Below are 13,578 nucleotides of genomic sequence, written 5' to 3' on the forward strand. Positions count from 1 at the left end.
AATGAAGAACAACTGAGGCAATTTCCCAGCATAATGGCAGATTAATCAGAAATGGACATCAATGTGATTTTGACCAGAAGGGACCACTTTTCTCTTCTTTCCTTTTCTTTCTTTCTTTTTTTTAAAACCAAAATTCACAAATTTTCAAAATAAGATTCAACAGTGATTCAATGTGACTGCAGGGCAAAGTAATTTAATAATTCTAAACAAGCTGCCATTCTCACATCAACATAAATGTACGGTATTTAAAGCAAGCAGACAGATGGAATTAAAAAAAAAAACATGTATATATATCCCTACAGTACAGTTTTGAATTTTCTGATAAATTAATGATGGAATCATTTGTTTTGATACTAATTTTTTAGAATGGTCTTTTAAAAAACATGGTATTTATTCATATGAAAATGTTGTGTTCCATTCTTGTTTTGTCATTTACCTTTGTTCTTCCACAGCTGTGAGGAGATGTTGCTGTGAGCTGCATAATAAGAGATGGTGATGGGCAGGATGTGACGGACATCTGGAGCTGGCTGGGATGACAGAGTGAGCTCTATGGAGTCCCTCACCACCCAAAAGGGCTCCTCAGGTATCTGGTGCTCGTAGTAGACTGCTCCTGACTCCAGCTGTGTGTCAAAATCAGAAGACGATGAGCTGTTTCCAAAAAATTCAATACTCACTAAGATCTCAAATCGGCATGTTCCACCCAATGGCAGCCCATTTAACTTCATTATATTCTCCCACAATTGTCTCTTGGTATTGATGCTAAAATAGCCAATAAGAAACTCTATATGAATATTTTGTTAAAACACAAACTGTTCCAGCAATTATAAGGTTTGGTTTATATAGATATAATATCAATTTTTATAGTGACATTCTGTCAGCAGTCACTTGTTGACAACTTATTTTGACTTAAGTAATTTTATATTGAAAAAATATTTTATTGCTCTCTTTTCCTCTGACGTTTGTGAGTCCAACAGTAAAAAGGGAGCTCAAATGGCTGCAGCAGTGGTTTGGCTCAGCTGAACTGGGAAACGGGTTGGGGAACTGGAATGTGACGGCCTGTGTTCGCTCTCTGAGGTCACTGTGTCCTAAACTCAACTCTTCTCTCTCACTCCATCTCTCTTACACACACACACAAACGCAAGCACAGGAAAGTACAGGAATATATTCATGCATGCGCACACAAACACACACAAACACACACTGCTGAATAACTCAACTAATCAAATCTTGTTTTCAGCTCAACCTAGTGTTGGATTTTCTGTCACACTCTAAACGGAGCGGTTTGCAGGGAAAGAATTTGTTCTCATGCCCATCCAAGCACAGTCAGATGTCAGGAATGGAAATGAACAGACAGTCTTGAATCAGATGGAGATGAGAGTGAAAGCTCACTGCCACCACAACAGACAAACACAGGGCCTACAGTACATGTGCAGTGGCACTGCATGGTCAAGCTGTGTACCACAATTATCCTTAACCAAAAACATTAAATACTACACATACCCTCTGTAATATTTTGCCACACCACACCCTAATGAAGGGGTTTTGCCAAAACCTGTAGATGTCAGCCATTAAAAACAAATGACATTTTCTTACACTCATAGTGACGGAACTCTTCTGTCCTCTTTGTATTACTGAAATCTCTTCATCTGTGGTGTTATTCTTTGCTCGTGCCCCCAGTGTATACTGTATGTAAAACTTCTCTTCAGGTCCTTCTTCAGGTAAAGTCATCCAATCCTGACATATAATTAAAATTGTCAGGAGTAAGCTCTAAAAATTCTAAAAACTAAGAGAGCCCAATGCTCATTCCAGTGGTGACCTTTAACTATATAGTGGCGCAATGTCATATTCAATGAGGCCCCCTGCTGGGAGGGAGGAACATGTTCATGTCTCATACGCCGTGAGTTTGAAAAAATCTCTATACAGTCATTGGTTTGAAAGATGGCACTCATGCCTTAAACAGACTGCATTTAGTGTAAACATATAAAACAATAAAACTTCATTTGGACAGTCTAGTATCAATAACCAGATGATAAAGCGAGTCATTCTGGTGTTTCAGGTGGGCTAGGCTTAATGGTAAGTAGTAAAATTAAGTAATAACTTTGGGTTGGGTTTGGGTAAGATTAGATTTAAAGTTACACTGTGTGGAGAGATACAAGAAATACTCAATATAATGTTACACTGACAGTCTGTTAACTATAATTATTGGAATATTCAATAACTTGCTGTCTATCTAAATATCTAGAGTATGTTTGGCTCTTTTACAAGAAGGTGTCCTTGTAATTATAACGAACCATTACTGGTTCATATCTGTGTTTTCTGGCTATGATTTGTTTAAATTGAAGAAACTAAAACTGTTTGATTAAAGACAGTAATGTGAAACATTTTCAGGAAAATATAACCAAACAGTTGTTTTTCTGGTGAGGACATTCTTTCCAGTTCTTTCCAGTTAACACAAGTTAATGCTGAGGGGAATATATGGAATAACAGCAAAGTCTGAACAAAAAGTATTCAGACTTGTCAGGAGCTGCAGCTTGAAACACTCTGTTTAATTTCCACTTCTGGAAGAGTGATTGCTTCTGCAGCACCAGTTTGTGTTGAAAGCAGGATTAGCTGCGTTTTTATGCATTCAAGCGGCATTATGTCTTCTTATATTACTGTCTGATGGTGTATGTAGCAGACAACTGGAGTGCCTTTGACGGCTTTCACTACAAACTTGCTATTAATAGGAATGTTAAACCTGAAAGTAGAGAGGATCTATTTGAAAGTGAATGATAGTTGAACTCGCAGTGACCTGCTTTTTCCTTTGGCTTTTTCTGGCAACATGTTATCCACAGGCCTTTTATAATTTTTTATTTTGATGTATTGTTTCACTGTTTAATGTGTACTTTTTACTGTTAATAATAAGTTATTATTATTATTCTAATTAAAAGTTAATGAAGAACATTAATTTTAAGAAGGGAGGAAAGGAAATTAGTTTAATGTGTCCTTGAAGAAACACATTCCAGAAACACACATGTAGCATCACACACACAGAGAAAATAATTACCTGTGTTTGTGAGAAGTGGGTAATTTCCTCATACTGGTTCCTGTCATTGGCCAGGATGAGTCTTCCCAAACGAGGTGGGCGTATAAGTGAGTAGCTTATCTCATTTCCATCTTCATTGGTTACAGCCCCCAGATTGGCACTTGTGATGGGCTGCCTTGTTCCTGTGAAAAAACACACACACACACGGACACACATGATGCTCTGAGTGCTGGGATGAGTCTGTGGAAAATGGCCTCTTGGCAGCGTAGTCGAGCTTGTAAAATTAAGCAGAGTTTAGAATTGCCTCAAACTTTAGCGGTTACAGTAACTCATGCACATTACTGTGCAGAAGAGTTTCCTGATGTGGAGGGTTTCATTCCAAGATTTTATCCAAGCTTTAAGAAAATGTGACAACTCATCTCTAATGCATTAAAGTAACATTTATTATGAAAAGAACTGAGGTTATTGCCTGTGCTGGCACTTGTGCTCATTATATAGTCTCACGCCTCAAAACTTTCATCGGGACCAGTTGTGATGTTCTTTTTTAACCACTACATATACGGCAACATTTTGTTTCCAAGTATTTCAGACTGTAAATGACACAAGAGTGCTAACAGTATGAACACTTCTCTTTGATACACTGAATATTTTAAATAAACCATTTAGAGGCATCATGACATCAGTGTAACTAGGAAAAATAATAATGACTTCTGACCCAAAGAATCTTGGGAAGTGAAGGCAATTTGGTGCACCATTTGTGGCCACTGTTTAGCAAAAGTTACATAGACTCAAATGAAATTTCTCCAACTTCTCCAACAACAAGTATTAAAATTCCAAATTCTTTGCCACTAACACAAAATTAAAACAACATCTGGAGAACTTCCAGGTGTAATAGAGTGAAACATAAAAATAGATACCAAAAATAAAGTTTTTTCTTCTGAAAAATATGTATTCTTATAAAAGTTTCTGAGAATTTGTATTTCACCATGTAAGTTTTAAATAAGATCAAAACAAACATCCCAGACTACTACTAGAAATGTTGGAAGACGAAAGTGACACTTCATCAGTGTTCCTGTCCTATTCTCAAATAATTTTGGGAGAGTTTTATTTTGTATTTCTTGATCTTAATCTTCATTTGTGTCCTAAATATGTTCACTTTGTATATTTCCTATTGTCTGTAACATCAGGAGTGAGAAGAAAAATGTGGTTTGTTTTTTACTATTCATTTCACATAAAGCTGCTGTGATTTGGAAAAGTCTACTGGAAACTTTTGATAATGAACTTTCAGGTCATTATCTTTAGAAAAAAAATAACATTTGCAATAAAGAGAAAATCTTTGAAGAGACTTTAAAGAGATGTGGGGACCATTCGTGGACAGAAAACTAATCCTGACCATGTTTTGTTTGTCTGACATAGAAACAAAACAGAAGAAATACAATGGTTTTAAAAAGGCCTATTATTATGCTGCTGTAACGATTGGGTTGAAAGAGTCACCATACACCCGTCACTGTGGTTATCCTCCCATCATGCCGTCTTCACAGTTTAAAATCTAGGGGATTTTGGAATCTTACCTGGAAATACCATGAGCTCCTCCTGCGTTGCCATGGTGATGGTGAGAGGCCTGGCTGTGATGACAAATTGGTAGAGAGGAGATGTGTGCTCTCCGTCTGTCACTGTGAAACCGAAACCACCAGAGTCCTCACCTACAGAAACAGATGAGTTCAGATGTTTGTTACTGTTCATTTCTTTGCTTTCTTGTTTCTTACTTTCTGTCTTCCCTTCATCTTATACTTTAGTTTAGAGTTTTTAAAATTATAAGGGCAGAATGCAATTTAAAATTCGCTATACTTTTGTGGCGCTCATTAAAAATAAACTTTTATTTGTCACAGATTGCAGGTAGACTATTTTATACAACATATCTGTAGGGATTTAACAGGGTTGTTGATCAATACCAGTGACTTATTGATTACTTTGCAAGGTAAGATTAATATTTCTGCTAAGAGAGACTTAGACACTTGTGTTGCCTCTGATAATCTTTAACTGTGCTGCTGTAATTCAAGCAGTCTCAGACAGAGGTCAATGAAGGTAATGGATTATTACACACTTTACTACGTTGTGAGTGAACAGAGACCTCTGCTGCTCTCACCCTCGTGAATGAAGATGACCTCTCCTTTGTTTATGTGAGCCTGTGTGAAATTCAGGATGCTCTCCTCGGGCGCCTCTTTCAACGCCACTATGCCATTGGTTGGCACCTCGACCTGGTAGACCAGTTCCTCTGCAGGGGTATCAGCGTCCTCAGTGTTCAGCATGCTGGAGGTGATATCAGCTTCCTCTCCAGCAAGAACCTGTGAAATATCAAAGACAGTGGGAGACAGAGAGAGAATGAGAAACAGAGATGAGAAGACATGGCAGATTAGTAGGTCTGAGTTATGTTTGGTGGATTGTAATTCAAACCAGGGGTCAGGAGTTTATCTGAAGATTATTAGAGTACGCACAGTGTATATAAGACAATATGATGCTGTATGTTAATGTATAGTTTATGCTCTTCAAAGTACCAAAGTCATTTCTTGGATAGATAGGTAGAAACAAAGAAGACAGAGGCAAACAACAGAAACCAACCAAGAGGAACTAAAGAAATAAGCAAATGAAGAAACGTAAAGAAAAAATTAAGCACAAAAACAAGGCCAAACCCATCCTACAAACAGCCACCTCCAAAGTAACAATTTAAAAGGTTAATTATTTCTCCGTGGCAGTCTAGACGCTCGTGTTATCAGAAGATGGAGCACAGCAGTGCAGGCGGAATGACTCTCCCCGGGTGGAGGGGCTTTAATGGACTTCTAATGGTCGGCTGGCTGAAAGGAGCATTAATTGAAAGAAATGGGCCAGATCCCCAGAAAGACATTCTTAAATAGCTGGAATCAGTTGGGAGAGTGAGCCGAGGGTGCCCTGCAGTAAGAGGTACATATCGATCTTGAAAGCCATTCGCCCTCTGATACCTCTCCCTCTCTCTCTCTCGCTCCTCATTTCTCAAGGCTCAGGATGAAGAACCAGAAGCCTCAGGCAGGAGGAAGAGGAGAGAAGAAGCTTCAGACTCAGATATTAATGCTTTGGGTGTTGCTCACCGAGAGTCAGTTTCATTTAGACATTAATTTATGCTAGATGGTACATACAAGCACGCAACATCACATCATATATAATACATATTTCAAGAGTTATTTTCTAATGGTATTCTGTAGGTACTCCAACAAATACAAATACAAATGAGCCAGGGATGCATTAGCAGTTCTCAAAAGTAGTTTAATGCTTTAGGGTGGGTTTTCTTTTTAATTTACTGTAATAATCTAAATGCTTATTATATCCACTGCAGTTTAGTGTGTTAGAATGCTAACTTAATTAATTAGAGGGTGATGAGAATACCACCACAGATTCACAGATGTTTGGTCACAAAAGAAACTTTGTACAAATAACAATTTTAACCTGATGATGGCATTAAGAAAAAAAGTTAAGGTATAATCTAAGCTGCTGCATGTGTGTGTCAAATTACAATACATACATACAAATACATAGCAAAGCAGCAAACATCTATTGAGATATCCACTCAAAACCTCAAATGCTAACCTCATGGCAGTGCAAGTGGAAAAACCAGGGGATAGATCACCAAAGTTGTGTACCGACCAACCAACTTCCCTAGAGGAATGCCAGTAGTGTGTCTAAAGAAGATACACTCCATTTCCCCTCATTTTACGCTTTCAATGTGAGTTCAACTCTCTTAGAGGTTATTGTGAAACCAACAAAATTGCTGTCTCTTTTAGTCCTCTATGTCATTCCTGGTATTTCAGACCCATCTAGACCGGTTCAATATAACAAATGTGTTGTAAAGTGTATAATTTAGTTGCCTTACGGTCCGCTGCTCCCAACATCCCATTCAGTCTGACACGGCATCAAAGCTCTATCACCATGACACACAGCATCAACAGTTCAAAGCTATAATTCACCATTGCACACTTTGAGCTTTTTTGTTGATATACTGCATCTTGGTTCCTCTAAAATTATAACTTTTAAAACTGGTGACATGTTCAAAAAATAGGGTTTGAGTTGAAATGAAATCAATGGGACTGGTCAACATAAGTTTTGCTGCTATATATTTAATTTCAACAGTATTGTATAGCAGAGGTCATTAAGACTGTGGCAGTTCTGTCTCTGTGACAACTGTGAGAAATCTTGCCTTTAACCTTTTAATGAATGCTAAGAAACTTTGACTTAGTAAGTAAATAATTAAGTAATATATGTACAATATGGGATATACACACCAGTTAAAGCAATCACAAAACTTTTTGCATGACAAGTGGTAATATGTAATTCAAAATAACTGAGACAGCTGTAAATCTGCTACATGATTATTTTAACAGGATACAGCCCTAATTTGATGACTTACAGATCAAAATACGTCTAGACACTGAGGTTAAATCTAGACTAAATTGAGCTGAAAGGTTGAACGTGACCTGTTTTTAGACGTCTGAGTAACATGTAACGGTTGTTTCATCAGCGCTTAAATTACTGTATTCAAATATATCTTTAGCCTGGTTTTGCGCTGAATATAGTTATTGAAATGCTTCCTGGGCAGCTGTGGGTGCCAGGGAGTGGAGAGCAGAGGTGCTGATGTTTGGAGGTAAGCAGGGGACAACATTTAGAGTGATCCCTGGACCATCAGCTTGGAGGAGACTGAAGCCTCTAACTTGGAACTGAAGACAATGGGGACCCCAGCTATAATCTGAAGAGCACTTTAAGTACAAATTGGGTAGAACTGCACTACCAACCAGTTTGCAGTGGAGTCTGTGTAGGCATAGGTTTTGCCTGATAACCACTTATTCATGCAGGACCTGAACAAGTGGGGGAGTCAAGTTCAGAGGAACATTTCTGAGGACAGTAACCACTCATGTATCAGATGTATTGTAGGATGAGGGTAACCTGCCTGGATGAGCTCAGCAGGTGGTGTGTCAGCTTCAGAGGAAGATTGTCACATCATCTTACTGGAAATGATGGCTCTGCATCATGTCAAGCCTTTGATAGGTTGCAGGGATATTTTGGGTAGAGCTGACAACTGCACCATATCAGTATACATCAACAAACAGGGTAGCATTTTATCCACTGTGTTGTTGAAGCCTGCAGAGAACTTTGATATTAGGCCTTAAAACAGCTTTGCCTCCATGGGGCAGCTTACATCTCAGGTCTGCAGAAAGCTGAGCCTAATAATTTGGTGGAGTAAAGGAGACTGAACCCAAACTTACTGAGGCAAATCTGGATTCTGTTAGAGAGGGTGGAAGAGAATCTGCTTGCCCTAAGGCAGAGCACCCACTATCCCCTGTGCACTGGGGATGAGACAGCTGCTTAATGCATTCCCTCCCTTCTGTTTTATCCCCCTCCTCCTTCTAGAGAGTCAGACATGAGAGGCTGATAGTCCCTCTGGTAGCTGTGGACATGGAACAGTATGCAGAGATGACTCAGCTGATAACAGCACCACCCACCTGGATGATTTCTCAGTATTAAGGAGCACTGTTGCAGGCAAAAACTAGTCTTACAATATCCAACCATCATTCTTCCACCACTACCAACAGAGCTGAGGCTTTCAAAAATTTATTTTCAAGAAAAGAGGGAACAAGCTCCTGGCAAGAAGCAACAGGAAATATGGTGTTAATTTTGAGAAATGTTTGCACTAACAATACTGCAGCCTAAGGAAAAAAGCTTCAAGTTTCATTTATCTATAATAACTGTACAATGGTGTCATACTTAAATGTCAAAATTCATAAAATTAACCAGGTTCTCTTTTCAAGACTAGGTGAAGGGTGTGATTGGGTTTGGTCAGAGGTGTGCTTTGTAACTACTCCCATAAGGAAGCTACATTTGTACTGCAGCAAGGTGAAAAATAAAACCACTGGAGGTAAGAAAAAAACAAGATTTATACTGCAATTAGTTTCAGATGGAAAACAAACTCAAAATGCTGTATTTCCCAGGTCAGCGCTAATCTGCAGAACACTGGAGCACCATCCAGTTCTGAGAATGTACATATATGAGAAACTCCAACTCTCCATTTCATAATAAACTCAAGGTACAAATGTATGTTTTTAGAGGACTCTAGAGGGACTCTCCTCCTCTTCCTTCCTGCTCATACATGTAAAATAGCGTAAACCAAGCAAAATTTACTTTGATTTTTAATCACTTTTGTAGAAATTATTTGGGAATGATACATCTCAGAATCATTTGGAAACACAAGCTGAAGGTTAACAAATACATAAAGGAGTGCTAATTATACAGACACAATGCCCACATAAGGGTAGATAGGAGGTTTGATCACCTGTGAGATGTTAAAATGCCTGACATTAAAAGGCCTTTGACTGCTTATGTTTTTGCAGCTTGTTGTCATTCTTTATCCATGATGCTGCCAGTCATTTCATAATCAATTTAATGAGAACTGACCCTACAACAGTAAATTTCACTGAGCAGCTGATGTGAGACAATGCTTTCTCACAGTTCTCTTTCACACAAATAATAATAATACAGGGTTGTGAGGTCCATGATGAGGGTGATGATGATTACCACATATACAGAACTGAAATATCAAAAAGTTCCCACTAGAAAACAGAATTTACACTGTAAAACGGTGTGCATGAATAATAAAAAATGTATCAATTTTAAAATTAGGTCACATCAGTAGGCTCACTGTATTGTTAGCTCTAGTTGCAGTAGAGTTTTATCTTTTCATGGTGCAATCCACAATCCTTAACACTAGATGGCAACATCTACCCACTCCACACCCCAGCAAAGCCGCAGACAGGCAGGTAATCTGAAAATGGCCTTGCAGATTGATGGTTTATATAGCAATCAATGCATTTAGCACCTAAGAGAAGGGGCTGCAAATTCAATTTGATTGGACACAATGGCTGGTATTTCATTTGGAGGCAGTAATGAAGGAGCTGCCATAGGCAAATGACTTAGTTTGCTGATGACTCAACAGGATACCACTGTCTCTTGAATGTTTGAGACTTTGAGGGGTGCCAGACATCTGAAGCTGCATCCCTTTCTGTCCGGGCATACAAAATCTTGGCTGGTTTAAGTACAGGGTGCACTAGTGTGTTCCTAACTCTGTGTTGGGGAGAGGGAGGTAAAACTGGACAGAGCACAGGAAAACAACAAGAAGAAAGATGAGAGCAGCTGTAGTAGCCAAGAAGGAAAGAAGAGTTGAGTGGTGTAACATTTTGATTCCAGCTCCTCATCTGCAGCAATGGTATTCCTCTCTGAGACACAGATTAACTACATGTACCCTCTCCTGCTTTGTGTTTTGATAAAGGATAAAACAAAATTATCGTATTCGATCTAACACTAACTGGTCATATGCACAAATAGCAAGGGGGATTAGGCTGGCATGTGTGTTTGGATAGTTATATAATCCTGCAAAAATGTGACAGACTCAAAGAAGAGAAGGCTGATAGCGATACCAAAGATAGATAGATAAAAAATATGAGACTAGACTGTCAAAAAGTCAGACTGACCCAGTGGGACAACTACACAGAAATAAGCAAAAGTCAAGTTGGAGCAGACAGAGACAGACAGATAAAGACTGTAAACCCTAATCGAGACCAGCTGTATCCTATAGGCCAAATGGGATCAATGGTGAGCACGAACAGAGCCTGATCACGGCCATGTTATTCATCACGTCTGATCATCTGCTGTAGAGGTCACTACACACACACACACACACACACACACACACTTCCCGCTTTAAATCAATCCAAGTGCTGCTGGGCCAGCCCTGGCTCTGTGTGGGTTAGACATCCACATATTATTACGTTACATTCTGCAGCCCCAGCAGAGGAGGCACAGAGATTGGATGCCGCCCTCACTCTGCCAGAAAGCCGCGGTCTTGTCGACCATCTTGGTTTTCCAAAAATATGGGTTGCCACGGAGACGCGGAGCCGCAGGCAGAGCAGGGAGGGCTGAATGACACAGTTGGTTTCCAGTTCTGCGAGCTGATTACTGCTGGCTTTTTCCAACTGCCTGCCTACTCTTACAGTAGAGTCGACGTCACTGATCCTGCAAAACTTTTCTTTTAAGACTGATATAAATCAGTTTGACAGCAGAGATGCTATTTAATAAAACCATTCTTTTTATAACAAATAATAATTTTTGTGATTAAATTGTTTAGTGACAGAGTGGAGGTAGTTACAATAAAGGAAATGGTCACTACACCCTAGAAGGATTGTAGTTATTATATTCGCACATTACATGTAGGTGCATGACAACTGGAAATCAAAAATTTGAAATCAAAAATTTCTTATAAACTTAGATTTCCACACTTTGGATATAGTTTTGAGATGTTGATCACCCAGGATTGGCTGGATGTCATTGTACAGCCTATAAGTCTACTGTTATATATATACTATATGTATCTAAATAAATGTTTGGTTTGGAGGTTGTTTTTGAATCAAAACAGGCTATTGCTACCAGCTCATGAAAAGTTAAGAGAATTATCTGATAAAAGCAAATGTGTTGATTTCAGCATACTTCTTAATCACTGTACTGTATTGTAATTTGTAATTCCATGACAAGTTTCCTTTTATTAGTCTGATAGCACAGATGTGAGCCTTTCACTAATGTGAACAGTGAAAGGCTTAAATGGTTAAATGTGTTCCTTTACATGACTGTTCTCATTTTTTGCATATAATGCATTAATATATATATTTAAGAAACAGAGCTATACTTACTGTAATGATATGTTTCCTACTTGCCTGTTCTAGTGAAAACGGACTGCATTAAAATGCATAATACTATATACTTGAGGTTCTACTTGACACTGCATGGAGCCCATACAGTAGTAAATCACTGCCCTTTTATAGTTATGTGACTAACATGATTCACTTTCCACATTTTGGAGCAGTCAAGCTGAGAATATGCTAATTCACTTGTATTCTATGGCTCTTTATGAAAACAAATATGCTGTGGAGGCCACTGCTATACTGATGCAGCATGTGTCATCATCTGTGAGGTCAGTATCCTTCAGCATCTGGGTAAAAACTCTCTGCATTTATTGTACTTGCAGCACAGTATATTACTCAGTTGATACAGGATTCATGACGGTGGGCTGTACTGCAGCTGAGACTGCCCAGTAAGGATGCGAGAAAGATCAGTAAATTCTACAGAGTTCACTCAGAGTTCAGAGTTCTTTAACTCTAAAGATTATGATTCTGCATCAGCTCAGACTGATATCATGATCGCAATGGCACTGTTTTACCCTTGAACCTCTAATCTAAAATATTGCAGAGGGTCACTGAGGGTCTTTTGTGACTTCATATCTCAAGGGACCTAAGTTAGCAGGTAGCCACGTTTATATTCACATAACTTTTTGGCAAAAAATATAAAAGCAGAAAGCACTTACAGTTTTTACATAAACAGACCTTTCAAGATGTCACATCAATCTCCTAAACCATTATAAAGCCATTAATCTGCCATTCTTTCATATTTTGTATGGCCTGGGCATCAGACCAATCATGCAAAGATTGGAGCAGGTGGGAATGTCTAAAGCCAATCAATCACACATGCACATGTCAGACTAGTTCTCTTTTCAAGCAAGACACAAAGAAGAAAAACTATATACTGAAAGTTGTATGTACCTGTAGGTAAGCAAGTTATTTTCTCCACAGCTTCATCTTTTTAGCATAAAATACTCATTCCTGTTTTGAAAGACTGCCAAAAAAGTTTGTACTTTCTCCTTTACACAAAATGATGGCTGTGGTCAGCTTGAATTCTCAATGGCTGAGATGTACTAAAAGGAAAAAAGTATCAAAACTAACTCAGAGTTTGCATTTTATAGGTATAAAAGATTTTTCCTACAGCAACATTTCCAACAATCGAGTATGTTGGAGGAAAGCTCAAAGTAACAGCTAACACACTTTCAAAGAGCAAAACATTACCTCCAGTCCTGTGTTACGTGTCAGCCTTGGCGGCTCGTCGTTGACTGGTATGACAGTCACTGAGATGGTGACAGGGAGGCTCCGGCGCTCAATCTCATAAGCCGTGGCAGAGAGCGTAAAACTGTCCTCTGTGGTCTCGGTGCTGTCATGCATGTAGTAGACATGTCCAAGTTTCACCTGGAGAAGACAAAAAGGGTCCAGTTGTCACCCAGATCTAAATCAGACCTGACTGGTCGGAAACATCATAAAATAGGGAAAAGGCTGAGTGAGCCTAAAAGGTGGAATAAAATTTTACAGTGAGACTGTGTCTCTTAACACCTATATCCAAAGAACACTCTGCTTTTGAGGGAAACCATCATATCTTGGGTTAACCCCTGTGAGAATTGTGAGAAACTAAAATTCATGACATTGTTTTCTTCTAGAGCTTAATTTATTAACTTAATTCTTGATAAGGGAACCTTATTATCTCCACTTTGACTTGAAGACTACAAATTTAGCACAAAGTCTGCATTACAAACAGGTGTTTACTAGACAGGGAGAGTCTCACTGGATTCTGTTGGTTGAATTATGGGAAATGTAAGATGCAGT

At 38.8% G+C, this 13,578-nt stretch overlaps 1 protein-coding gene across 3 annotated transcripts in view; it reads right to left on the reverse strand.

Moving 5' to 3' along the window:
- The window catches only part of cspg4 (chondroitin sulfate proteoglycan 4), a 64,545-nt gene that overhangs the window by 4,626 nt on the left and 46,341 nt on the right, over positions 1-13,578 (reverse strand). For all 3 annotated transcript variants that reach the window (XM_018675893.2, XM_018675894.2, XM_051073178.1), the window contains 5 exons: positions 12,991-13,167; positions 5,172-5,370; positions 4,597-4,728; positions 3,047-3,207; positions 437-620 (listed from right to left, as the gene is read on the reverse strand). In XM_018675893.2, the coding sequence (XP_018531409.1) occupies positions 437-620; positions 3,047-3,207; positions 4,597-4,728; positions 5,172-5,370; positions 12,991-13,167 (853 nt within the window). The remainder of the gene's footprint in view (positions 1-436; positions 621-3,046; positions 3,208-4,596; positions 4,729-5,171; positions 5,371-12,990; positions 13,168-13,578) is intronic.

Source organism: Lates calcarifer, linkage group LG10 (genome assembly GCF_001640805.2).
Source record: "Lates calcarifer isolate ASB-BC8 linkage group LG10, TLL_Latcal_v3, whole genome shotgun sequence".
Lineage (NCBI taxonomy): Eukaryota > Metazoa > Chordata > Actinopteri > Centropomidae > Lates > Lates calcarifer.